General features: G+C 38.9%; 1 protein-coding gene and 1 long non-coding RNA gene across 8 annotated transcripts in view; one reads left to right on the top strand and one right to left on the bottom strand.

Annotated features, from left to right (window-relative positions):
- LOC110256774 overlaps positions 1–15,600 on the bottom strand; it is a 34,516-nt gene extending 18,916 nt beyond the window's left edge. For both annotated transcript variants that reach the window (XR_002338732.1, XR_002338731.1), the window contains exons 1-2: positions 15,476–15,600; positions 39–1,662 (exon numbers count right to left, since the gene is read on the bottom strand). This is a non-coding gene — a long non-coding RNA (uncharacterized LOC110256774). The remainder of the gene's footprint in view (positions 1–38; positions 1,663–15,475) is intronic.
- FAM204A (family with sequence similarity 204 member A) overlaps positions 15,537–27,579 on the top strand; it is a 36,436-nt gene continuing 24,393 nt past the window's right edge. Inside the window, exons 1-7 of one of the 6 annotated variants that reach the window (NM_001185171.1) lie at positions 15,579–15,624; positions 15,906–16,133; positions 20,592–20,653; positions 21,588–21,832; positions 22,366–22,453; positions 22,591–22,621; positions 22,808–22,907. In NM_001185171.1, coding sequence (NP_001172100.1) covers positions 21,596–21,832; positions 22,366–22,453; positions 22,591–22,621; positions 22,808–22,907 — 456 coding nt within the window. In that variant the 5' untranslated portion in view covers positions 15,579–15,624; positions 15,906–16,133; positions 20,592–20,653; positions 21,588–21,595. Of the gene's footprint in view, positions 15,625–15,905; positions 16,134–20,531; positions 20,654–21,569; positions 21,833–22,365; positions 22,454–22,590; positions 22,622–22,807; positions 22,908–27,579 lie in introns of all 6 variants that reach the window. The other 5 variants (XM_005671494.3, XM_005671491.3, XM_021071868.1 and 2 more) reach the window with 5 other exon arrangements.

The following is a 27,579-nucleotide window of genomic DNA, read 5'->3' as shown; positions in this document are numbered from 1 at the left end:
CCACACAAAGATACCTCCTATAAAGGAGAGTTACTTACCTATAAGTAGAGTTCTCTGAAGGTAGCATTATCTGGGGATGCACATTCCTAGGTCACGTGCCCCCAGGTCTCTGGCGTTGGGGGCGGCGAGAGAATTCATAGCTGATGGGTAAGACTTTCTTTCCTTGGGGCACTTCATTAGCTCTGTGGCCTGGATCCCTAAGGGTTATTTGGGCCACACCCCTTCACGCAACCAATCCCTGCCTGGCAGAAGGACCCCAAGTGCAGGAGGAGGGCATGTAACTTCCAAATGAGAGGTGAAGGACTGGTTGCTGTGAACCACTGCTGATGATCAAGAAGCACATTTTCCACTTTAAGAGAAGTTACCTATCAGGTAATAAGCCTAATAACTGAAAAAAAGTAGAGTTTTGGCATATAATATGACATTTCAATGTCTATTTGCTTTTTATATAAATAACATGTTTATTGCCAAAAGAAGACATTGTCATTGTGGAAGACCTAGGAAGTGTAAATAAAAAAGAATAAAAATCACACATAGTCTCACAAAGAGTCCCGTTAACCATTCAGTGCTAGTGTCTGCTATCTATTTTTTACAGACTAGTTTTCTACTTACATACACCCTTCAGATGGCAACAAAATGACTAGTTTTATCACAGCCCTCTTTAACCCATTCTGACCAGAAGTTCTAGGGCACTTCCTACCCCATAGGCCCCTAAGTCTCCCACTTAGCCCATGTGAAGAGTGTCACAGACTGTCTCCTCTAACGGTAAGTGATTCCCAGAGTTTCAAGGGCTGAGCCCTTTGCTCCTTCTAGTCTTCTTTTCCTTAACATTCAAGCAAGTTATTCTGCTTCAGCTTGAACGTACTCTCAGCAATTACCACCTTCCCAAATAACCTTTCACCAACAGTATAGCAAGGCACAAGGGTGTCAGGCCAGTCTGAAGGCTGGGTTCTTGTACCAGATTTCACTGTTCCTTATACACACAGGTGTCCTATTGGTATGGTTGCTGCTGTATGTTCATTGCTGCCTCTGCCCTTGACCTTTACAGCCCTATGAAAACAGGCAGAGCAGGTGCTGTTGTTCCTGTTTCACAGCTGAAAACATCTAAGGTCCTGGAGTTTAAGCCACCTGCCTGGGAGAAAAGAGTTAGTACCCAGGTCTTTGTAACTTCTAGAACAAAGCACTCTCCATTTTAATTCTTGCCCTTGCTGGTCCTGTATGACTTTGGAACTTAAGGCATTTGGTGTGTTTTTAGTATTGCTCCTTAAAGACTGATCATTTCCAAAGGTAAATCTTTGGAAACCTTGATGGCTAGAAATTCAGAGCGCCATTATTTTGAGTTTCCTTATTTATTACTGTAACAAGGCTATTTACATAAAGCAAAGTTTTTTGCTTCAGGAGGGTCTGTAAGAGCCTATCTGAGTATCCTCTGCTTAAAAGTCAAAACAATTTCTTAGGAAAGAAATTTTTCAGTCTCTAGTTAAGAAAATACAGATTAACTCAATTTGATATCACACCTGGATATAGTATGATTGAGACTCAGCTTGAGCCATTCCTCACTCTTTGCTCTTCTCCTTTTGCCACAGGGTCACTTACATCGGTAAACACCCAACCGGTTAGGATGGCATGTCACATGGACATCAGGATGGGAGGAACATCCACCTAGAGGAACAATTTAATATATCATTTTAAAATTTGAAACTGTCCTGTGGATGACAGATTGGGCAACCTGCAATTAACCTGAGCTAGTATTTGGCAGAGCCAGATGCACAGCTCTTAGCATCTAATCTCACATAAAGTGCTATGTGTTCTTTAGTTAATAAAAACCAAATGTACTTTAGTTTAGCATCTTCTCTGGAACACAGTACATTCACCTTATTGTCTCACCTCTATTTATGAATCTCAAATGTGAGTTTGGTTTTACAGAGACCATGCCCAGAAAAGTGTACAGTGGGCAAGACTGGGATTCTGGGCCTCAAACATCCCCCAAAGTGTCTCCTCCTTTCCTCCTTCCAGCCTGGCCCTGCCCTTCTCCCGTGTGCCTGGGGCCTCCTAGTCCTCTTCCCCCTGTGAAATAAATCCTCCTGTTCTGAAGTCAGTGCAGCTGGCTAATAGAGATTCCTGTGTTTTCACTCCTAGGATTATCTTCATTTTGATTGAGATGAATCCTGGTGAAAAATATTTAGACACCAAGTAAACGTTCCCAGTGACCATTAAATGATTTGCTTTGATCCAGGTTCTTGGGGATTAGGGATATTCCAACTGTAGAATTGTTGAATGCCACGCAGAAGATCTGGGGTCCTTTCCCAGTCTGTGTGACAACTTACTCCCTTTTGTGGGGAATAGTTTACACACATACGAAATGAAGATAAAAAAGAAATCTCTCTCATATGCTTGCTGTGATGATTTAATTAGTTAATGTGCATAAAAGTGATTGGAATCATGCTGTCATTTAGGAAGTACTTGATGCATTTTGTAAATAGTCTTCCTCTTCCTCCTCCTCTCCTTCCTGGGAGAGAAAGTGCATGAGGGATCTGATTGGGAATCAGGAGATCCTGGGTTTAGGTCTAGATTCTGCCCCTTGCTAGCTATGTGATCATGGTCACATGACCTTTCTGAACTTTGACATCCTTTACTATAAAATATGGATAATAAACGTATCTTATCTTGTCATGGAAATTAAGTGAGATAGTACATAAGCTATGCTTAGCAAGGTGGTTTGTACCCAGCAGGCACATATTAATGAATTGCTATTTTTGATGTTTATAAAGGCAAAAGAATACATATATCTGAAGTCAACAGCACAATTTTCTGAATATTAAATTGCCTCTTACAGTCACTTAACTAAATACGAATGTCAGCTTGTTTGCATGTAAATAGTAAGAGTTTCCAGGTTTATGAACATAAATTCCATTTCCTTTATATAAATACTTTTCCACTAAACAACAACAACAACAACAAAAAAGCCATGGTGGTATTATTTGGAGAACACATTCCAGTGAAGTGCTAAGCAGGTGTTAGTGGGTGAGCTGTTACTGTAAAGAAAAATTTAGTTTATCGGAGAGTATGAAGTACATGTTAATAAGACTTCAATGGACAAAAAAGAGTAGAAAAAACAAAATATAGAAATTCCATTATTAAGCAAAATTTTGGAGGAAGTTCAGTGAGTTTCTTTTTAATTAAAAAATTAGAAAACTTTGAAAATTATTTTTTCTATCAATTATCTTTCAAGTCCCATTACCACTTTAAAATAGTTTATGATTATATTAAGATATGTGTGTAGATAACTGCCTTTACATGAGCAAAAAGGAACACTAGTATATACCGCACTAGCATAATAACTATAATCTACAATCTGGTTCTACTTGTCCCCATTAAATTTTCCGGGTTTTCACTTCTTTCTTTCCTTCATAGCATCTACTGCCAAACTTTTATGTTTGTGTGCTTGCTTTTGTTTTTTCCCAAGTCTATTCACTTTCCCATTTGATCTCTACTCACTCCCCTCCCCCTTTTTTTTCTGATGAAGAAACTGAGGTCCAGGGAAGTTTAAGAAGTTGAACGTCGTCATGTGTACCTTTGTGATTTCAAAGTCCAAGGTCTAATCATTTAACTATGCTACTCTTCCACTAAACATGACCTATAATTTCCCAAAATTTCTCTATAAGATATACTTATTAAGTTCCTTACAGCCTCTTAACACCAGTATCTACCTAAGAAATTGTCCTGGAATTCCAATGTGATTTCACTGCTTCCTACTTACTACAATTATAACACTTTGTTCTAATCTTGAAATAGCACTTATCATTGTCTCCTTTATATTAGGATGATATATGTCTGTCCATTTCTCTAACTAGATTTTGGATTCTTGGATGGCAGGGACCATGTCTAATCTGTCTGATTTAATCATTTTCCCATTCATCCTAAAATAGTCAGTGTTTCCCACAGTGTCTTGTATCTACTAGATATTAGATCAATAGTGATAAATTGAAGGACTTAATAGGGGATAAATTAAAGTGGATAAATTCAAAATGTAAGAAAGTAGCTTCCAGTGTTTTTGAAAGATATATAAGGCTTTTTTGTTCCAATGGCAATTATTATGAAAACTGGTTGTTATTAACTAAGTGTTCTTGTATAGGATAACTTTCTCAACAAGAGTATACTCTGTATAGGTAAGGAAAAGTTTACACTACATTAACTGATTATTATTATTTTATTTTTATTTTTTGCCTTTTCTTGAGCCTCTCCCGCAGCATATGGAGGTTCCCAGGCTAGGGGTCCAATCGGAGTTGTAGCTGCCAACTCCGATCCGCCAGAGCCACAGCAACGCGGGATCCGAGCTGCATCTTTGACCTATACACCACAGCTCATGGCAACACTGGATCCTTAACCCACTGAGCAAGGCCAGGGATCGAACCTGCGACCTCATGATTCCTAGTCGGATTCGTTAACTACTGTGCCACGACGGGAACTCCGACATTAACTGATTATTCATTATGTAATTATTAACTGGGTGCCCAATACAAAGTAGCTTCTTGAAGGCATTGGAGAGTGAACAAAAGCAGTCAGATACTGGAGAGTTGAGATACTTGGAAGAAGAAGACTGTAAAGAACGAATTTACCATTGTTTTCCAGTTTCTATCCTGAGGGAAGTTCATAGGCAGTGTTATGTAGGAAGGCTAGAAATCAAAAGGAGATACAGTCTTACTGGGGAATGAGTTTGGGTCTTTTAACAGCTGTTAAAATTGAAAGAGATTAATATGTGTCTAGGGGTGTTCCTCCTTGGGTTTATTTTATATGGTACAATCTAAATGTCCATTGACAGAGAAGTGGATAAAGAAGAGGTGGTACATATACACAATGGAATATTAGTCACTAAAAGGAAAGAAATAACGGCATTTGCTGCAACATGGAGAGTCCTAGAAATTATCATGCTAAGTGAAGTTAGTCAGACAGTGAGACACCAACATCATGTGCTACCACTTACATGCGGAATCTAAAGAAAGGACACAATGAACTTTGCAGAATAGATACTCACTCACAGACTTTGAAAAACTTACGGTTTCCAAATGAGACAGGTTGGGGGGTAGGGGGATGGACTAGGGGTTTGGGATGGAAATGCTATAAAATTTGGTTGTGATGATCGCTGTACAACTATAAATATAATAAAATTCATTGAGTAATTAAAAAAAAAATGAAGGAGAGTCTTGAAGAGAAATGGAGAGGGTAAGCTTAAATTATGCATATAAACTATGCCCTAATCTCTAGATGACCCCTGAATTATACAGCCAAAGGACAGACTCCCAGCAGCCCAACTAATATTAAAATAACTGAACTTAGATTTAAACTGCCACCGATCACAAGGAGACAGAGCTTGTACTTTGTCTTTTGTCTTTTTAGGGCTGCATCCATGGCATATGGAGGTTCCCAGGTTAGGGGTTGAATCGGAGCTGTTGCTGCCAGCCTATGCCAGAGCCACAGCAATGTCAGATCCGAGCTGTGTCTGTGACCTACACCATGGCTCATGGCAATGCCGGATCCTTAACCCACTGAGCAAGGCCAAGGATCGAACCTGCAACCTCATGGTTCCTAGTTGGATTTGTTTCTGCTGTTCCACTATGGGAATTCCAGAGTTTGTACTTTGGGGTTAGCCAATTAACTGCCTCCTTAAAAAAAAAAAAAAAGCAAACAATGTTTTTTGGCAAAACATAACAGAATCTAGGGTTACTACATGTCATTCACAAATTCCAGGATGAAATCCAAAACTTTTCATCATATAAAGAAACAGGAAAACATGAAACATTTTCAACAGAAGAGAAAATCAGTGAAGATTAACCCTGAGATGACCCCAATGTTGAAATCAAAAGATGGGAATTTAAAAATAGTTATGCTAAGGACTGAAAAGAAAATATTATAGTATAACGAATGAGAACATAGGAAACCTCAGTTAAGAGATATAAAATATAAAAAGGACTAAATAGAAATTATATAACTAAAAAATAAAATACATGAAACGACAAATTTAATGCATAGCTTAACAGCAGCATGGATATATATAAAAAAAAGAGAATCAGAAAACTTGAAGATATACCATTATAAGTGATATACTCTGAGGAACAGTGGAAAAAAATTAATAAATGATTAGAGCCTCAGGGTCTTCTAGACCAAAATCAAAATGCCTAATATTTGAGGAATGGCACGAGAGAATGGAATCAAAAAAGTATTTGAAGAAATAATGGCTGAAAATTATTCAAATTTGTTCAAACACATAAATTTTCTAGCTCAAGAAGTTTAATGAACTCCAAGCAAAACATATACAATCTAAACTCTATACCTAGAAACATTATAGTTAAACTTCTGAAAACCAAAGGTAAAGAGACCATTTTGCAAGCACCTGAGAAAAATGGCACATTCAATACTTAAGAATGATAGTTTGATGGATTTCTAACTCCTCACCAGAAACAACAGAGGTTAAAAAACAGTGAAACAACAGCTTCAAAACAATGAAAGAAAAAAAACACATTAATCTAGAATTCTACATCCAGCAAAGATATACTTCACAAAATTTAAAATGAGTTCCACTTCCACCTAAGATGTAAAAAGCTGGAAAGAGCATCATTCATAGTATAAAACTAAGAAAGTGGCACATAAACAACAAAATTGTAACTTCCCTTGAGCCTATCATAACCCTAAGGTTATAGGGCAAACAAGAGCTAGAAATCCAAGGACGACAGACCCCATCAGGGAGGGGTGAAATTGGGGTGCTGGCCCACCTGAGAAAAGCACAGAAAGAAGGAAGAAAAAAGATATAGAACAAAATAGAAAATAACTAGAAACACAGTTGATTTAAATCTACTCATGTGAATAATTACATTAAATGTAAATATTCCTGGTAACACAGTGAAAAGACAGAGAATGAATGACAAGCTAAAAAGCAAGACCTGGAGTTCCCATCGTGGCTCAGTGGTTAGTGAATCCGACTAGGAACCATGAGGTTTCAGGGACGATCGCTGGCCTTGCTCAGTGGGTTAAGGATCTGGTGTTGCCATGAGCTGTGGTGTAGGTTGCAGATGTGCTTGGATCCTGTGTTGCTGTGGCTCTGGCGTAGGCCGGCGGCTACAGCTCTGATTAGACCCCTAGCCTGGGAACCTCCATATGCCGTGGGAGCGGCCCAAGAAATCACAAAAAGACAAAAAAAAAAAAAAAAAAAAGCAAGACCCAACCATGTATTATCTAAAGAAACAGATTTTAAATGTAAAGTCTCAATATTTTAAGAATAAAATGATGAAAAAAGATGCCATTCAAATACTAAAAAAAAAAAAAAAAAAAAAAAAAAAAAACCAAACTTAGGTGGCTTTTTTAATATCAGGCTAAGCAGACTTCATAATAGAGAATATTACTAAGGATAAAGATGGCTATTACATAATGACAAAGAGGTCATATAAATTCAAATATATATGCACCTAAAATCAGCTTCAAATGCCAGAAATAAACTGCTACAAATGAAAGGAGAAATAGACACATCCACATAGGAGATTTCAACATTCTTCTTCAGTAATCAACTGAACAAATAGACAGAAGATCAGTAAGTAAGCAGAAAGCCTGTACAACACCATCCATCAACTTGAGCTAATAGATGTTCCTAGAACCATCTATGTAACAACAAGAAAGTCCACATTCTTTTCAGGCCAATGATCAAAATTTTAAAATAGTATTTCTACTTAACAACAATGCAGTTGGAAATTGAAATTAAAAACAGTCCCATGTACAATATAGCATAAAGCCATGAAATACTTAGGTGAAATCTATAATATGTACATGATCTATACGCTGAAACCCAGAAAACATTCATGAGGGAAATTAAAGAAAACCCAAATAAATCAGGAGATAAACTATTCATTATTTAGAAAACTCAATAATGTTAAGATGTTAGGTCTCTCAAAATTGATCTATAGATTTGTTTGCACATCAAAATAGCATCAGTATTTTTTGGTAGAAATTGACAAACCAATTCTAAAATTTGTATGAAAAAGCAAATCATATTCACCTCCTCTCTTTTTTTTTTTTTTTTTTTTTTTTTTTCCACAATCAAGGCTTGCAGAAGTTCCCAGATCAGGAATCAAAACCATGCCATAGCAGTGACCTGAGCCATAGCAATGACAATGCCAGATCCTTAACTGAGCCACCAGGAACTCCACCCCAAATTGTTTTGACTACTCTAGTTGTTCTTTGAAAGACACTGTTAAAAAAATTCAAAAGACAAGTCACAGACATTATTAGTCATTAGGGAAATTAAAACTAACACCACAGTAAGACACCACTAGACACTTACTTGAATGACTAAATTTCTTTTTAATGTCCCTGTCAAGAATTTGGAGCAATTGGGACTTTTATAAATGGCTGATGGGAATAAACAATGGTACAACCACTTTGGAAAACAACTGGTAGTTACTTGTATAGTTAAGGATAAACTTACTATGCAACCCAGCAAACTCATTCTATGGACTGACTCGAGAGAAAGGAAAGCTGTTATTCACACACACAAAAACTATATGTGAGTGTTTTGAGCATCTTTTTTCATAATTCATAATTGCTAAAAATGAAAAACATTCTGAATATCCTTCAACTGGTGAGTGAATAAACAAATTTTGTTTTATCTACATCATGGATACTACCCAGCAATAACAAACCGCTGTACAAAATGAATGATCCTCAAATGCTTTATGTTATGTGAAATAGGACAGACTCAAAAGATTACACACTACTGGATTTCATTGATATGACTTCATTCTGGAAAAGGCAGAACTATAAGGACAGAAAACATCTCAACAGTTTTCAGGAGCTGAGGGTGGGGGAAGTGGTTAAATTCAAAGGGGCATGTGGGAACTTGAGCTGATGGCAAAATTCAGTAGGTATATTGATTGCAGGAGTGACTATATGCATTTGTCAAATCTCATAGCACTTGCACTATGAGGGGATGTTTTACTGTACTTAAATTCTACCTCAATAAACCTGACTTGGGGAAAAAAAAAAGGATGAAGGTAAAACAAAGATATTTTCAGATCAAAGAAAATTAAGAAGATCCACTGCCAGCAAACTACTGGCACTACTCTACAAGACATGCCAAAGGAAATTCTTTAGAATGAAGATTAATAAAAGCAGCCATAAATTCAGACCCATTGGATGGAATGAAGAGCATCAGAAATACTACATATGTAAGTCGACGTAAAAACTATTTTCACTTCTTTATTCCTTTAAAATACATATATGGTTTAAAGCAAAACAAACACTGGCTTGTGAAACAGTTAAAATGTATGTAACTGTTGTGTGTATGACAACCTCAAGGTTGTGTCCAGAACAGTAAGTGGACTTGTGCAGTTCCAAGGTTTCTACGTTTTTTCATGAACTGTCAAAATACTAACTTTAGGTCATCTGTGAAAAGTTAAGGGTGAATGCTGTAATCCTCAGAGTGACCACTAAAATATAAGGCAAAGAGGTAAAAATAAAAAGCCAATATATAAATTAAAATGAAATTCTAGAAAGGAACTGGAAAGTGTGCTTGGGAAGAGAGAAGACATTGCCGTGGGGATGATCAGAGCTGGGAGGGCTTCAGAATGGCAGGGTCTGTGTGGTGGAGTTTCTGATTTGGTTGGATGGGCTGAGAATATAACCACAGAGTGAAACATGCTTTTCTTAACTGGAATGAAATAAGCAAATTTGCCCAAAGTTTAAAGATAGAAAACAATTTGAAAAAATTCCCAAGACAAAACCTAGCAAGAGTACGATTGGATGAGGCAGATCGCTCAGGATATCCTCAGTTTAGTAAATGTGTGGTTTCAAGTGTTTATTTCCAAATAGTTACAGGAAGTTCAGAATAGTCATTTGGTTAGAGGCAGACAGACTCCTTAAAGGCCAATTAGATTCCCGGGCCATAAAAGTTAATTCTCCATTGCAAGAAAAATCAAGCAAAATATTACATTATGATTCTGAATAAGAAACGCTTCTCCCTTACTTAGAATGATGGCAGCTTTGGAAAACATTCTATAGGGTTCTTTTGGACACATTCAAAGTGAGATGCTAATTCTTTAATTAGTTACTTCACTTTAAACTTCGACAGCACAGCACTGGCTTGGGCTTGGCAGTCAGGATTAGTGTGGTGGGTAGCGGTGTTTTATGCATCACCAAAGAAAGATGATGGAGGATAAGACACTGGCATTACTGGGCTAAACCTGGCAAAGAGGATTCCAGATGGGGGTCCCTGAATCCGTGAGGAAGAGATTAGCTGATGTGGAATTTCCATCCTGGGAACTGCACAAATCACAGGGGACACAGAGCCTGCTCTTGCCATTCTCTGCACCAGGGGAAAACGTGTTGGGTCAGCCTCCAAGCAGATCGCCAGGAGGCCACTTACTTGACCACTGCTCACCTAGAACAGTTTCTAGGTTTTAGAGTAACTTGAGGATGTTGTGCTGAAGGTAGAAAGGAGGTGAGAAGTGGCATACAACGGGTTACTTGAGGGGGTCATTTGAAAGTCAAATTTAATTAAAAATGTTTCATAGGAGTTCCTAGTGAAGGAGGTATCCTCAAAGGCTGAGCTGAATTCATAAAACTGAATGCAGAACATGAATGCATGGAAAGCAGAGAGCAATAAAAGAGCAAAGTCATGAAAGCAAGAATGAAAGGGAATGAGTGAATGAACGAAAGAATGGGGAAAATATTAGACTTGATGATCAGATGTCTCTTATCCTCCATTACCACTGCTTTTGTCCAAATGCTAGTCACTTATTCCCTAATAGTCTTCCAGCTACGTGTTATTCCTGTTGGTTCAACAACTTATAAATCCACCTTTCATATTCACAAGACTATAATATTCATCTCCCTGGAGCACCCACTTCTTCTAATCACCCCTTTCATCAGAATCCTTTAATTCTTTCCACCTGCATCAAGCTAGAAACTGTATGTTTGCTCTAGGGAAGTCCCTAAAATCTGATTCAGGCTGATTTCTTATGTCTTACAAAACTGCAAAATCCCTGCCATCCTGCATTTGTTCACATGATGCTCCTAAGCCACTACCTCCTCTATTTCTCTTCATCTCACACCCTGACATCCCCACTTCCATCATCTGTCCATCCTCTTCACCAACATTAACAGAGCATCTCCTGCAGGACTAGGACTATGCCTTCAAAGGAGCTCACATTCCATCCAGGTAGACTGGCCTATGTCAATTAATTATATTTCAGTGTGAGAAAGCTCTAATGATGCTGTATATCAACTATTTCAAAGGCATAGAGAAGAAAAGCATGTACTGTATGAATCAGGAAGAGTTTAACTTAGAAGGTAATAACTGATCTAGGTTTTGAAGAATGAAAAGAAGTTCAACAGGTATAAGAAAGAAGGCATTCCAGGCAAAGGAAATAGCACATGCCAAATTCCATTCTGGAACTTGAGCAGTTTCTACTAATACCATGGACCTCAGTGTTTTAGTACTTATGGTACAAAATGTGTCCTTTATAACCACAGCACATGTCTTGGGCTGCAAACTTGACCAGCCCGTTCATACACTTTCTTTGTATTCTCCCCAAACCTTAGCAAAGTGCTAAGCATTGGGCATACAGTAAAGACCACCAGATTAATTAATTAATCTGATAATCCATCAACATTTCTGTACTCAGTTTGTGTGTGTGTGTGTTCCCATAGAATTTTGTTTATGGACAATAAAATTTGGATTTCATGTAATTTTCACAAGAAATGAAGAGTTATTTTTATGATTTTTGCAAAATACTATTTTTAGAGCAATTTTGAATTCACAGCAAAATTGAAGACAAAAATTAGAGATTCTTCTGTATATGAACTGCCCCTCCCTCACGACCAATGTCATCCACCAGAGTCATACATTTGTTACAACTGGTGAACCTATATTAGCACATCATGACCACCCAAAGTCCATATTTTACACTACAGTTTGCTCTTGGTGTTGTACACTCTAGATGTTGGACAAATGTTTAGTAACATGTATCAGTCCTTATGGTATCATACAGAGAATTTTCACTGCCCTAAAAATCCTCTGTGTTCCGCCTGTTCAATTCCCTCCATGCACACACGCACACACACTTCTTAGCTTTTATATGCAAAGGAAGAAACTAATGTTATTGACCATTGACTGTATGCTAGGCTGAGTGTTACTAGCTTTACACATGTTCCCTCACTTAGAAATTAATCAGGCAATGGGATGTTTTTGGAAGACGAAGGTATTAGGGAAAGGAAGAATAACATAGACCTCAACGCAGCAATCCAGGGATGACTGAAGATGCCTCTGATGGGATTTAATCACTCACTAGGTACAGAGAGGGATGGAGAGGGAAGACACATTTTGCTACTGAAGGCTCCCTTTTCATTAGCTCCCACCTGGTACACATCTCAATGGATAGTAATGATGCTACACTTTGTCAGCTGCACTATGTTGGGTTTTATCAGGAACTGTACTTGAAAGGGGCAGTGTGTGACAGTGGGAAGGGCAGAAGCTTCAGAATCCAGGGAATCTTCCCTACTTTGCTTTGCATGTTACTACCTCTGTGACATTAGGCACGTTTCTTCAACTCTTGAAGCCTTAATTTCCTTGTTTGTCTTGTAGGTTTACATGATATTAGTTGCAAAACCCCTAGCACCCAGATATGTTCAATAAGCCTTCCTCTCCCATCTTCCTATGTACAACCTATTGGCCCTGAATTTGAGAGTGTCGGACCTAACAAATAAAGAAAAGGTACTTTTCTTTGGCAACATCTTATAGAAATTTTGTTTCCTCAAACGTCAACTCTTGCCAGTGTCATAGTGTTGATTGTTCAACATAATCTTGCAAGGCTAACATTGCCTAGAGATGCTTCAATTTTACACATTAAAACCTGAATCCAGATAGAGAAACTCTCACACAATTCCTAGAGTCCAGAAGTCTCTTATTTCTATTATTTTGCATAAGACACTTGGACTACTTTTTCTTCAGTGCAGAAAATGGAGCATTTTGTACAGACAGAAATAACTTTTCTCTTTCTCAGTTTCAGCAAGAAGCACATTTATCATTTGTACCACAAAGCCGTATTCACTTTTTCCAACCGAGAAGTATTTAAGGGATTTCATTATATTTGGGGAAATTTTCATCAATCAGAGATTTAGCAGCTACCAAAAAAGACCTCCACAATTCATCTTTCATAACATGAGTATAACTTCTAATCTCTACACTAAGGATAAAAATTACTAAATATAAGGAAAAATGATTCATAAACTATAATATTTCTTGGCAAGAAAAAACTGCTTTATGATTTTTAAGATGTTTGAAAATTTAAATGAAACTTAGCTGTTTGAAATTAGTGCCAGATGCAACACAACTCAAACACAATTCACTAGCTGCATCACATTCACTATGATTTAGTAAAAGATATTCAATAATTCTATATTTCATAGAAATCTCACAAATACAAGTATTTCATTCACAAAATGCATGGTTTGGCAGGTTTCCAGGGCAGGAATTTGCTGGAGGGAAGGCAAATTTATTGATTAAAATAAATCAAATGACTGACATTTCCTCCAGAAAACTGGCAAAAATCATAATATCCAGAGACTGAAAGTTTTATAACCAAAACCAGAAGAAAAGTCTGAGCTATCTATACTTATTATAGAAATACTATATCATAAACAATTAGGTATTTGAGAATTTTCAAATTAACATTGAGAGGATTTTAAAATAGCTATTTTTGGAATAGGACTTTTCAGAAAACTTTGAGGTTGAAATCTAGTGGGAGTAAGTCTTTGGAGGACTTATACTTCGAATCCCCCTCTATCCTTTGCACATTATATGCTGTAAACAATGAGCATTCTTTGGTGGAACACATACAGAAACAATCCAGATAGTTCTAAAGCAGGCCAACAATATTTCCTTCCTATCCATATCTCATTCTTACTCCTTTGAGCTCTCTTTCCCCATTTTGGTTACACTTCCACCATCAGAATTTGTTATGGACTGAATGTCTGGGTACCCCTAAAATTCATACATTGAAATCCTAACTTCCAGGGCAGCTGTATTTGGAGATGGGGCCCTCAGGCAATTAATTAAGGTTACATGTGGTCATAAGGGCAGGTCTCTGAGCCAGCATGATTAGAGTCCTTTTATGAAGAAACACCAGATACCCGTTCCTTTTTCTCTCCCCCTCCTTACGCAAATGCACAGAGATCTCAGGAGCACACAGCAAGATGACTGCTGCCTACAAGCCAAGAGAAGAGGCCTCAGAATGAGACCTCTTTGCCAGTGCCTTGATCTTAGCCATCCCAACCTCCAGAATTGTAAGAAATAAAAATTTTTGTTGTTTAAGCTACTTAGTCTGTGGCATTTCATTATGCAGCTCAAGTCAGCAACTGAGAGGCTCAATGTAACCAGCACAACAGCATTTTCGTGCACATCTTCCTTAACTTTTCACAGATTTGGATTCAGGGAAAACATTAGTGAGAGGCTGAGTACCTTTGGCCAGGAGAGTTTCATGCAGATCTGTGAATCACTCAGCCCAGATTCCATTCTAGAATCAGGGGATGTGAGAGTGAGAAAGGACCTTCACAACCTAAGCTTGTCAGTTCGGGTTCTGCTATGACTCTGGGGTCATCAACTACTCCATACACCTGCCACATCAATGGGGGTGAGGTGTGTAGAGAGTTAAATAATAAACATGTGTTTACACTACATCGTGCTATGTTATTGAGTGCATATACAAAAGTTTTACACATTTTTAGGATATTTCTAAAAAAGGCATTATTCACAATGTTAAGGACAATAACAACAAATGGCTGAAAGACTAAAAATTACTGTAGGTAATGGCTTAAGGAGTTCATGTGCATTTTGTTATATAATCGTCACAGCATTAGCAAATAGGAACGTATTCTTATTTTTACAGAATGTTTTTTTCAGAAAATGGCAGCATTCTAAAACAGCTCCATCACGGTCATATTATTTTCTTACTAGAGCTTTTCTTCCCCTTGCTTATTTTCTACGCTTCCCCCTCCCCAAGCCCCTTCTCAGAGCCTCAACCAGTGGCTCCCACGGAAAAGGAGCTCAAAGAGCTTTTGGCCAAGGGCACACTGCTGGTCAGTGAAGCAGCCGCCACGAGAGCAGGAGTTGGGACCCTTTAGCTCTAAATAGAGGCTGGCAGGGTGCCTGCTCCATAAATATGTGCAGAAAAGCGGGGGAAACGGCAAGAGAGCGAGGGGGAAAGGACGAATGAATGGAAACGTTCCCAGAAATGTCTAGAGAGCTTCCGCAGTGACTCTCCCTCCTTGGGCAATGAACTCTGTTCAACCAGCTCTTTCCTCACCTGAGAGCGCCGGAGTACGGCAGGGGATGGAGAAAGAACAAAGTCTTTTAAAAGTCCATAATAAAGGAGAAAACGGCGAGAGAAAAGCGGGTAGAGAAGGAGAAAGGAAAAAACTGCTCATTTCTTACGGATTTAATAGCAGAGTGGAGCTCGGCCGGTTGCCATGGCGACCGCAGGCCAGAATGGCCCCAGCCCATTGGCTGATATGCCGGAGCCAATGAGAAAGCGCGTTGTTGGTGGGTCTTAAGATGGCTGACGGGCGGCCGGCTCCGGACCGGTGAGTACGGCTGAGTGCGGGGCTGGGTCCCGGCCGGCGCAGGCTCCGGTGAGACGGGTCTGGGAAGGCAGGGTGCGGGGACTTGGGGGGCCAGCGCGAGCGGTCTCATAGCATCTCCGCTGGGCCCGCGGGAGCGTCGGCGGAGCTGGCTTCCGCTTTGCTCAGACCGGGCGTCGGAGCGCCTTCCCCAGCCTGTTGGTCGGAAAGGGGTTCTCCTTCCTACCCCAGCCAGAGTGAGAGTAAGGAGGCTTTCGCTCCGGGAAACCGGCTCCTGTTTACAGTCGCTGTACCCGGGAAAGAGCTGCAGTTAATGGGAGTGTCAGCAAGCTAGACATCCTACATCAGAATCTGCGGCGCTTAGCGCTTAGTTCTGGGCCGGGAGGGGACTCTTCCCGTTTTGGGGATCGGAGTGTGGCGCTGCTGCCGGCGAGCCTGCAGAGGACCGGGTTGTGCAGCCAAGCAAGAAAAGTGTACCTTTCTAGAGCCACCCTCTCTCTGTCTTGAACCGTGTAAGTATTCTCACAGCTGCAACCGATTTAAAATGAGCCTCGAAATGTTATTGGTTACCTGTAAATCTTTCCATGTAGGGTCTTGAGTCTGGGAAAGAGTTTTCTAGCCCTTGGCTAAACAAAACACCCTCTTTAATTAAAACATGTCCATACATGCAGAATCCTGCTAAATAAACGGTTTATCTGGGTAATCAGATTGATAACTTAAATCTGAAGTGTGGCCTCTGATTCAGTTGTTCTTTCTCTACCTTTTTGAGAAATGGGAACACATTTATTTCATAAACGTGAATAGGACATTAATGTTGCATTACATTAATGTTACATTACATTAATGTTGATAGTAACATGCTTAAAAGTATTTTAATTAAGTACCTAATTCACAATCACAGAAAGTGATTATTGTGTAAATTATTTAAAACAATCTTCAGATTGGTGGGTGATGATTTATGTTTGTCATACAAGGAAGATTAAATTCAGATGGGGCAAGATTCAGGTTTCTCTGATTAGTTCTAATTGAATACAAAATATGGGAAATAAGACAGCTTCCTTTGGTAATAATGGAATTGAAATTCTGGAGTGTTAGAAGCTGGAGACATTTACCCAATAAACTGCTCAGATTGGGTTTTGGTTATAAACAGTTGTCAGGTCTTCCAGAAAATGTGACATTATTACAATACAAGACCTCTGAATGTGACTTTGATGTATGCAGTTTAGTATAGCATTTTATGTAGCTTTTAAAAAGTGAGAAAAAAATTCTTCTTAATCAAATTTTATCAGATTATAGGCTGGGGACCTTCTTCAGCCTCACCCTCAAATCTTTGTCTCTAAGAATGTATTACTATTTAAACTCTGCCCTCTTTAGAGTTTTGAACCTGTAGAGTTCTATTTCTCTAAAATAAATGGATCGCAGTGTATCAGGTGAGTCAGTTACCTCATTTGTAAAAGGGGTTTAGCTAATAATTCCTAGTGGAAGGGTCATTGTGAGGATTAAGGGTAAAACTGCCTGTCACATTGTTTGTATGCCCTGTACAGCAATGACCTCCTTTGTTTTCTTGCTGGTTTTGTTTCTTGTGTCATATTTGGGGTTTCCTGCCCTTTCTTCAGAGCATCTTTAAGGTGTTCTCTCTGAAGTGCAGAGTCCGACTGAAAACTAGCAGGCTTGGCTGTGGTGGCTTGGTTAGGAGAGAAACCTTACCTTTTAGAGTGCTGGGGTTTAAGCAGTGTTGTGTCTGACTGAGAGAGAATGGAGTGTTACAGCAGAGAATGAGGTGATTCTGGGCATCTGGACACATATCACATTGAGGTCCATAGAGAAATGTTTTCGAGCCACAGGGCAGCCCAGATCTGATGAAACCCTTCATGTTAGAGCTTAAAAATGAAGACCCAGACAAATGCAGTGCTTGCCCTCAGTTACGTTGTTCAGGACTAGAAACCCATCTTCTGACCTTAAAAACAGTGTGTTTTTCCCCCACTGTACCCCTGGTTCCAAGTCCTTTCATAGCCTAGAGCCTTTTTCATTATAATTTGATATTCTCCATGGATCTGTATGTAAGGGTGTCTATTATAAGACATGTTATGTCTGCTATTACTATATCTGTAAGTGTGTCTACTATACTCTAGTCAATAGTTTTTGTTTTGCTTTTTTTTTTTTTTTTTTTTGAAGAAAATCACGTTTATAGCTACCAGTCAGAGCCTCTGATAAATGACTGTATGGTGAAGAATAATGTTTCATTGACTTTAAGTCTCCTGACCTAAAGGTGGACAGTATTGTCTGAGGGAAAATAAAATATATTGGGCTTTCTGAATATTGAAATTACCTTAGAGACCTCCATTACCTTCTTCACAAAACTATGGAAAAACCTTGGGTAAGGAACTGATGAGCTGTGTCATGCTCTAGATGTGTTGCATCTGCCCAGGTGTGCTGGGTTTCAAGGGCAAAAGAAAGTCCAGCCATTCAGACTAGGATAACATGTAAATATTTTTTGTTCATTATAAATCATGTCAGCCCCGGTCTAAAGATATTTTCTGTGAAGTATACACAGGATTTTTCTGTAGAATACTTGTGGAATGGGAAAAATCTTCTCTGCAGAGCTATAGAATGTATAAATTGAAGAAGCCGATATTCAAATCCGTAGAGAAAAAAGAGATTCTGAATTATTCACATCATCTTTGGAGCTAAAATGGTTAAATTAAAAATATTTGACTTGGCAGGCTAAAGCCATGAAAGCTTATATATTAATACATGGGCTGTTATATGGACCTAGCTCTAATCTACAATAAAAAACTTAGGTTTCTTGTTCTCTGGTATACCATGTCTCTTGAGATTGGCTGAGTCATTTCCACATTTGAAGGGTAATTTGGAGTGATCCGCTTTAAAATAAAAGAATATACTCTGAAAGGCATGGGGGGAGAGACACTTTGAAAAACTAGAGAATCATAATCCAGAGTCACCCAAACAAAAGTTACAAGAGGCCTAACATAGGACCAGCTGGAACCATGATACAATTGGAAATGTATGAATGCACGTAGATGCCGTGACTAGGAAGACAGTGTTTTCCAATGTAAGCGCAAAACAAGTCACAAAGTAGCCACTCCATATTAGCTGATTTACAATCAAGCTGCTGCTCAGGTGGGCAGCTTCACTTCGCAGACTGCTCAGTGAATTATGTGTTTGTCACTGGCCACCGAGTTGCCCTGGTATTTGTGTGTGTGTGTGTCTGGGTGACTGTGTGTATAGGTCTTATGGTCACAGGAGAGTGGCATATCCACTCTAAAGATGTTTAAGAATTAAGTTCAGAAACAGCTTATTTGAATTTTGCCTCGTATGGATTTGGATATAGAGTCCACCTTTTAAAAGTTATTTTAATTCCCCCCCTTACCCCTCTTTGGGCACACAGAAATTATCATGCTGGCAATGGCATCCTGAGGACAGTTCTTAATGCTACACCAGCAAGTACTAAAAATAGATGATTTTGAGAAAATCCAAAAGTGATCAGAAATGATTGTGGACTGATGAGAAAGACATGCCCCACGGCAACTGAGACCACTTTCCAAGGTGAAGCCCATTTGGGTGCCCAGGGCATAGACTCACCCTGCAGAGATGCGGAAGCGGTGGTCCAGCTCCTGTCTGAGAGACACATGCCCTTTGAGCAGCCACAGCTGAGGTCTGGGCTGATTGGTACTTGGCTCCTGATGGGCAGAAGCTTGCCATTTGTATAGAACATTCGTTCCATGAGGTTAGGCATTTTTTCTGTCTTGTATACTGCTGTTCCTATGTCTTGAAAGGTGCCTGGCCCACAGTGGGCAGGCAAAGGATGTTGTGGACGGGAAAAAGAAACAGTGGCTTCAAACATAGAACCCCAATTATGCCAAGAAAGCAATCTCTGAAACTTGTTACTATCCTTAAGTCCCGGAATGGCTAGTGAGCCTGAAGGTGTATTATATGCCAGTGGCCAAGTCACGATGGAACTTCTTATCACTCCCCTCCTCCCTGCTTCACAGAACAGTAGAGATATTTTTATTGAAAGCAGAATATCTGTTTTTCAGTACTGGCACATTTAACACAATGTCTCAGGTGCTAACAGGGTATCTGGAGATTACCTCCATTCCAACTTTTAAAGTCCTCAGGCCAGATTTAGGGATGGACCCAGGTTCTATGGGGCTTCGAGCTTATGTAATTTGAGGTCTCCTCTTAAAAAAAAGGGGGGGGGGATACAGATTCTAAATAGAAAATTAGGTCTAGTGCTTGGGAAGGACCTGTGCAAAGGAAGAACCTTGAAGCTTAGGATTCATTATCTTCCTGGTAGTTTGCTTCTGGTTTTGTTGTTCATTCAGAAAAGCAGACACCAACATTTTTTATAGAAACTTTGTGTCAGACTGGAAATCAGGGAAATAAGTGATCTGCATCAATTGCTAAGCGAAAAGCACCTCAAACATTAGAAACTTCAGCACTACCATGTGGACACTGCCACCCATAATAGAAACGATAAAAATGCAGTACACAGCCACAGAAATAATAATGGCAAAAAACAGTGTTGATTGAGTCCCCAAACCTCCTAAACACTGTATTGAATGTTTCAATGGCTTATTTCATTCTCAGCATAACCCCGTGTGCAGTGTAATTATCCCTGTATTACACATGGAAAAACTGAGGGTCAGAGGTGTTGAGAACGATTTCCTCCTACCACTACTGTGTGGTTGAGTCAGGAGTACAGCTGGAGCAGTTAGATGTCAGAGCCCTTCCTCTTAAAATGCCAGGAGAACGTTTTGTTGAGGATGTTTCAGAAAGCCAGCAATGATGAGGCTGAACCCAAACTGAGAGAAGTAAGATCTGCTTTCTTGGACCTGGGAGGAGCTCCTTAAAAGTTATCAGGAATCAATTTTTTTTTTTTTTTTCAGAGTAAGGCAGAATACCTTGATGCCTTGTCTCAGAGATAATGCTGGTGGTTTTCTTACTAGATTAACACAAGAGGGGGCAGACAACTCAGCGGAAAAGCTTTCCATCCTTCCATGTTATTCCTGTAAGTTGATAGTAAATCATAAGCAGTACAACCAGCTTCTCTCTCTCAGGCATCTTTTGAATGAACTGGTTTGGGCTCATTATATATGCTAAAGTAAGCTGTGCCTTGGAGAGTAATAGTGAAAATGCGCTTAGTTATCATCATAATTTTAGCAAATCAACCTCAATTTTTAAAAATAATTTTTAGTCGATTTAACAATAGCTAATGATTCTCTCTACCACTGGGCTGAATAACAAATGAGAAAAACTACCCTGACCCTTTAACTTGTTTCCCAAATGCAGTTGTTATTTTAAAGCTATATGTTTTTGTTAAATTGTTAGGATTATACTCTATTTATTATTATTTTAGCAAGCAGTATAAAATGTAAAACTAGGACATTCCTTTTGCCACTATACTTTTTTCAAACTATTTGCGCAGCTTAAAACTTTTCCTTTGAATAGTTGTTTTCCTTGTCCTTAGACAGTAAGTCCCTTGAAGTTTTATACATTCAAATACAGGTGAAACATCTAATTTTATTTTCTTCTCTAATTGTTATAGCTTGCAATATAGTATTATAGTTCTTAAATTGCCTACAGTCTGTATTGTTAGGCTCTCAACATTCTTGAGTAAGGAATACTTTTACTGAATTTCCTCTTTTTTTGGACAAAATTATCAAAATTTTAGAGAATCAAGGTTCTGTTGTCAAGTCATTCATCTGTAAATGTGTCTTATAACAAACTTGCTTAAACTACACTTCTTAAAAATTTATACAAACTATAGATTTAAATTATTTTATTATGGCAGATACATCCCACTTTATACCAATTAAAAAAAATTTAGATGGACTCTTCCCAAAACATTGATATAATTATTAGATTCCTGGGGTATCTTTTAAGGGATTGAAAAGTCTTTTCATGTTTGCTTTCTATGTCTTAAGTCACTTTTTTCCCTGTAGAAGAAAAGATGTGGAGTGGGCTGCTCCCTCCCGGCCTAAATGAAAGTGATGTTGAGTTGGATTCTGACGATGATGAAGCCACATTAGAGAGCTCTGGACTTAACTTACAGGAAGGGAAAGAAGATGGGACCATTACAGAAACAGAGATCTCAGATATCCCTACAAATGGACCAAAAACTGAAGCAGAGGCAAATGTAAATGCGTACGAAGAGTGTCCTTCTGGAATTCCCTTAAATATGTGGAATGTACGTTTTCTCTGATGTGTTCTTGTTAAAGTCTCTGCGTGTGTATTTGTACACGGTCCTGTGTGTGTCTCTGTCATGGTCAGAATGTACATGTTTTTGGGAGGTAAGATTGTTTTATTACTCTGCGGCTCTGTAGCCAACCCACTGGCCACTCAGAAACGTGTGTTCATTTTTGTTTTGTTTTTCATGAAAAGGGGAAGGAAAAAAAAAAACCGTTTCGTTGGAGTAGCTACTTTGCCTAACATGATACACGAGGAGTTTCACTCTTAGTCTCTTTGTTGTCTGTGAGTCATTGACTTTTGCCCTTAGATTTTCAGATCGATTTATTTGGAAATAAATGAAGTTAAAAACTCAGGTTGCGAAAGTCTCAGACAATAGAATATTTCAAGAACTGAACTACCTCCATTAAATTTTATTTTTATAAATATTAGAATATAGTTTTTTATTAGTTAACCTGTGTTATTTTTTAAATGTGTGCTTTGCCTCAAAACATATTTACTTCTCTTTGGTTTTTTTTTTTTACTTTTATATAGAAATTTCAAGAACTGCATAAAAAACATTCTGAACAGAAAACCTCAAATTCAACAATCAGAAGGAAAAAAAGAAAACGCTCCAGAAAAGGTGTTTTGTTTTAATTCAGGTTAATTGTCACTAGTATTAATGTTAAATTTGACCAATTGAGCTCAGCAATTTTTAATAAGACATATTTTTGAAATGATCAAATACTCAGGTATTGACACTTTGTGAATTCTTTTCAGATAAATTGAAGAATGAAGAAGACTCTCATAAGTAAGTAGGATTTAAAATATCTGTCAGAATTCTGGGTTATATTGGAGAGTTTGTGTGTGCAGTTGAACTTCCTACCTCTGAAATGTCAGAACTAGTCGACATAATATAATTATAGTAACCAATTAAAAGCATGCAAAAATGAGTACAGTTTGTGTTAAACATAAATCATTGTCTGTCTTCTTACAGTGAACAGTCCAAAAGTGAAACCCAGTGGAAGGAACTCACCCAGTATTTTGGAGTCAATGATAGGTTTGACCCCCCTGTTAAAAAGAAAAAAGTTGAAAAGGTACGATCTTTCTTATTGCATCTTAGATTAGCCAGAGGGAAATGTTTATAACTAGCCTTGCCTAAGTTATTTCTCCTCATTAATTTATTTAGTGAAAAAGATGACAGATAAACAGATAAATATCTAGTTACAGATCATCAGAAAAACTGTTAGGAAGGCAATAAACAAGATATTGTTAAGAAATTGAAAGGGAGGCCCCTGGAGTTCCTGTTGTGGCTCAGTGGTAACGAACCCAACTAAGATCCAGGAGGATGCAGGTTTGATCCCTGGCCTCACTTAGTGGGTTAAGTTCCAGAGTTGCTGTGAGCTGTAGTGTAGGTTGCAGACGTGGCTCAGATCCTGTGTTATTCTGGGTGTGGTATAGGCCAGTGACTGTAGCTCCTGATTCGACCCCTAGCCTAGGAGATTCCATATGCCACGGTTGTAGCCTAAAAAGCAAAAATAGGGAGTTCCCATCGTGGTGCAGTGGTTAATGAATCCGACTAGGAACCATGAGGTTGCGGGTTTGATCCCTGGCCTTGCTCAGTGGGTTAACGATCCGGCGTTGCTGTGAGCTGTGGTGTGGGTCGCAGACGCGGCTCGGATCGCACGTTGCTGTGGCTCTGGCGTAGGCCGGTGGCTACAGCTCTGATTGGACCCCTAGCCTGGGAACCTTCATATGCCGCGGGAGCGGCCCAAGAAATGACAAAAAACAAAACAAAAAAACTTCTCTTTAAAAAAATAAATAAATAAATAAAAATAAAAAATAAGAAGCAAAAGTAACATTAAATAAAAAATAAAATGGAGGCCCCACTTTACCTGAGCGGTCAGGGAAGGCTTTCTTAGAAGACATGGTCTCACTAAGACCAAAGAATGGGAGGGAACCATCTATAGGCAGAATCCTGGTATAAAGGCAATAACCTGGGTAAAGGTCCTGGGGAGGAAGAGCCACTGGAAACGTTAGAATAACTGGAAGGTCAGCCTGGCTGGAACAGAGACAGCGAAGAGGAGGGTGGGTAACCCCGAAGAGATGGGAGAGGCAGGCAGGCCGGGATCAGACTGGGTAGGCCCTTAAAGGACACAAGGAGGAATTGGGTTTTAGTCACGCTGCAATTGAGAGTCACTCAAGAGTTTTAAGGGAGTGACACGAACTAAGTTATGTTTAAAAAGATCTCATCTTCTATGGAGGATAGACCTTGGGCCAGCAAAAGTGGTCGAGAAGAGAACAGTTAAGAGATGCTTCTAGACATGAAATGATGGTGGGTTGAACAAGAATGGTGCTGCTGAAAATGGAAGAGTGAGTGGATTTGAGGTATACTGCAGAATTAGCAGTATTTGCTTCTGGATTGCTTATGAAGTGGTGGGGAGATGTGGGATTATGAGGATGGGGAGAGAACCATTTAAGGTTTTAACATAAGCAGTGGTGTGAATATCACGTTAATTACAAAGGCAGGAAAGCTTTGGATGGGAAAGGATTTAGAGTGGGGCCTATCCAAAGTTCATCTGTGGATCTGGGTAATATCAGGAAGCAAGAATAGAGTCGTAGACTGTTGGTAAAATGAGGCAAGAGCTTGGAGGAGAGTCTAGCTTGAGACACAGGTTTGGGAGTTGTCGGTCTGAGGAGGGCATTAGTGTTTCTTAGAGGCTTGAGTGAGTGAGTAACTGACATATTCACATAGGGGGATGTTGACAGACTCCAGGAGCATGAAAGTTGAGCTCTGGGCCATAGGGGTAGAGGCTCGGAGGCCTGCTGGTCAAAGGCCAAGTGTTGATATCCTGCACGTAGAGATAGGATCATTGCCGTGTGTACGTAGAGGTCTTCGCCATTTTCTGGTTAATCAGTGTTTCTTGTGAAATACCTCTGACTGTAAACCCATCATTGGGTGGTATTACCTCATTGAAGGCACATGCACTAAGGCACTGACAGATTTTTGCATGTGAACCTTTTGATTCCAACTTTGCCAAGAAATCTTATCACCAGGTCCCTAGAACATGGGGGAATTGGAACCAAGATCATTTGCTGCTGTGAATAGTTACAGCTACTAAGCACTTTCCTTTTTACAGCTGTTCAAGTGAGGGCCAAAATGCTAAATTTCTTACAAAAGAAGATCCCTAGTAGAGGTGAAACTAAAACCCAGGCTTTATTATATCATTCTGAGGTCTCTAGCTCCCTGGCTGGTAAGCACTTTAAAATGTGATTGACATGCTCTTGACCCTTGTGACTCTGGGAGGCTGGGAGGCGGGATCTCGAGAAGGGGATGTTCGTGGCTGTACCGGACCTGTTGTTAAGGCAGGAGGGAGGATGCTACGCTGACACCAGTGGTGCACAGGCCCTCTCTGGTCCACCTGCTTTAGAGTCCCAGTTGCTGACTAGCTTGTTCTTTTGAAGGAAGGAATGGTCAAAGATTGGTTTTCGTAGGAAATAGTCTTAAAGTTTTACTCGTGTATTAGGCAGTCTTTGATATTCAGTTGTTTACAATGTTATTGTTTCCCTGCATGTATGAAATTGTACCTTGATACTGGTGAGATATGGCTGATTTATTCTTGGCTCTATATTTGGAATTTGTGAAGAGGAATTTTAGTAAGGGGTACTAAGACTCCTTGTGCAAAAATTTTTGAACAACTGCGCCTTAGGAGCTAGTATTCCGTTTCCCATTGTAAATTACTTGTGTGCTAGAAGAACAGTATAAGTCAAACACCATTTAAAAAGGAGATTTTTAAAGCGTAAGGGAAGACCACTGTAAATCCTTTCATAATCACTCATTGATCTGTTTTGTGAGTTTGGATGTTCTTAACGTAGGCATTCCTATGTATGAATGACATCGGGTTGAGAAAGTCATGGCATCTCCTACACAAGGAAGCTGATGGAGCCTGATGCTGGCCAGGCTAGCATCTGTCCAGGATGTTGCCAGCACTTAATATTCTGTAAATAAGTGTAAGCATCAGAGGAAAGGAAGAATTTGGTGAAGCCACATTATTTCATGTTTTCGTAATAGTTGAGCATAATTACATGCCAGCAGGTTCACACTCCTTGTTTGGTTTGGAATTACTCTTTTCCATGCACCCTTTTTGCTGTCATGCTAAGGTCTCCACCATGAATCCAGTGGAGTAACTAGACATTAAAAATGTTCCCATTGGCAGCGCCAAGGTGAAAGCTAAGAATAAATGTTAAGTCCACCAGGTAATAGCTGCTGCCTAGGAAGTCTAGAGAGGATAATGAAAATCTGTGATTTGGACAAAACTAGCGTGGATTTCTAGTCCGTTATTTTATTTCTCTGGAGAAGAGGATCTGTTACCATATCTCAGAGATCCTTGCTAGTCTGTATTCACTCAGTCACTCAACTTGCAAGAATGGTAAAACAAAGCAAACTTCTTAATCTCCTGTCTATCTTGTAGTCTTTTTTCTTTTTTCCCCTTTTTTTGGAAGACTGCTAAGATGAAACCGTTGCTCAAGCAAGGATGTGTATTTACAGCACTGCTGTCACCTGCTTCCCTGACAGTGCAGAGAGGCTTAATTTTTAAGATGTGATCTTCCTAATATCCAAAGCTGTTTTAAAGTGTTCTTTGTATTAAATACAGCTATAATTGTGTTTCTGGCAGCAGTTCTGGCACCCACCAATACTTCTGTAATCATAACATAATTATTTTGAATCTATGGGGGAATTTCTTTAGAATAAATTTTACTCATTAATTTCATTATAGATGCCTTAAATATTCTTTAGTTGAATCAGTTTGATTAGTTCCCCAGTCATTTTTTGGAAGTAGTTTTAGATCTCCTTAAGGGATACTTTTTGGCAAGATAAACCAGAGGTAATTTAATCATTTGTGGAGTAATTGTACAATGTCTTTGATAATTTATTTTTTTAGTTGTTTATGAGAGGAAACTGCTATTAGATAGGGTGGTTTTTTCTAAATTTATATTTTTAGCGGAATACTTGAATCTGACCTCAGACTTCAATACAGAGATCACAGGCTGGCTGCCTCAAGTGGGCGGGTTCAGGGTGGGTGGTGGGGGAGGTGTGGAGGTGCCTGATGTTCCCTTGGGATCAGTTACAAAATGTTCCCTCTTGATCTTTATGTGATCCTTATTGGGTGGGTAGTAGGGCCAATATTCTTCTCATAATATAGACGAAGAAACTGAAGCCCAGCATGATTTGTCTGAGAATACAAACAAGGTGAAAAGGAAAATGAGATTTTTTTCTTTTTTTTACCATTTTCTTTCTTTTTTCTTTTTTTCCCCTATTTAAAAAATAAATAAATAAAATGAGATTTTAACCCGAGTCATTTGATCCCAAATCTAGATTTTTCTGAAGTAATAATCCAACTTAGTTTTTACTTACCTGATTCAAATAATTTAAGCAGAGGTGTGGTTTATATGTAAAAGTAACAATTAATTCTTAATTCTTTTTTTTTTCTTCCTCCTTTATGGAGGGATTACCAAATTTTTTCCTCTAGATATTTAGGTCTCATCATAAAATAGAAAACTTGAGTGGAAAATTTGTATTAAGATTTGTATTCAATTAAAAATTTTGAATATATTATCTGAGTAAATATTTAGTAGCAAAAGTTCTGTAGAAATATGTCGTGGTACAGTTTGACTTAAAGAGTTTCAATCAGAATGTTAAAAGGTTTAAGCACACACACATATAGATGCTTAGCTCTTCATGTGAAACCTAGTCCCCGTTAATGTCTC

The sequence above is a fragment of the Sus scrofa genome, chromosome 14 (assembly GCF_000003025.6).
Source record: "Sus scrofa isolate TJ Tabasco breed Duroc chromosome 14, Sscrofa11.1, whole genome shotgun sequence".
NCBI lineage: Eukaryota > Metazoa > Chordata > Mammalia > Artiodactyla > Suidae > Sus > Sus scrofa.
This window is presented reverse-complemented; position numbering and strand designations above follow the sequence as displayed.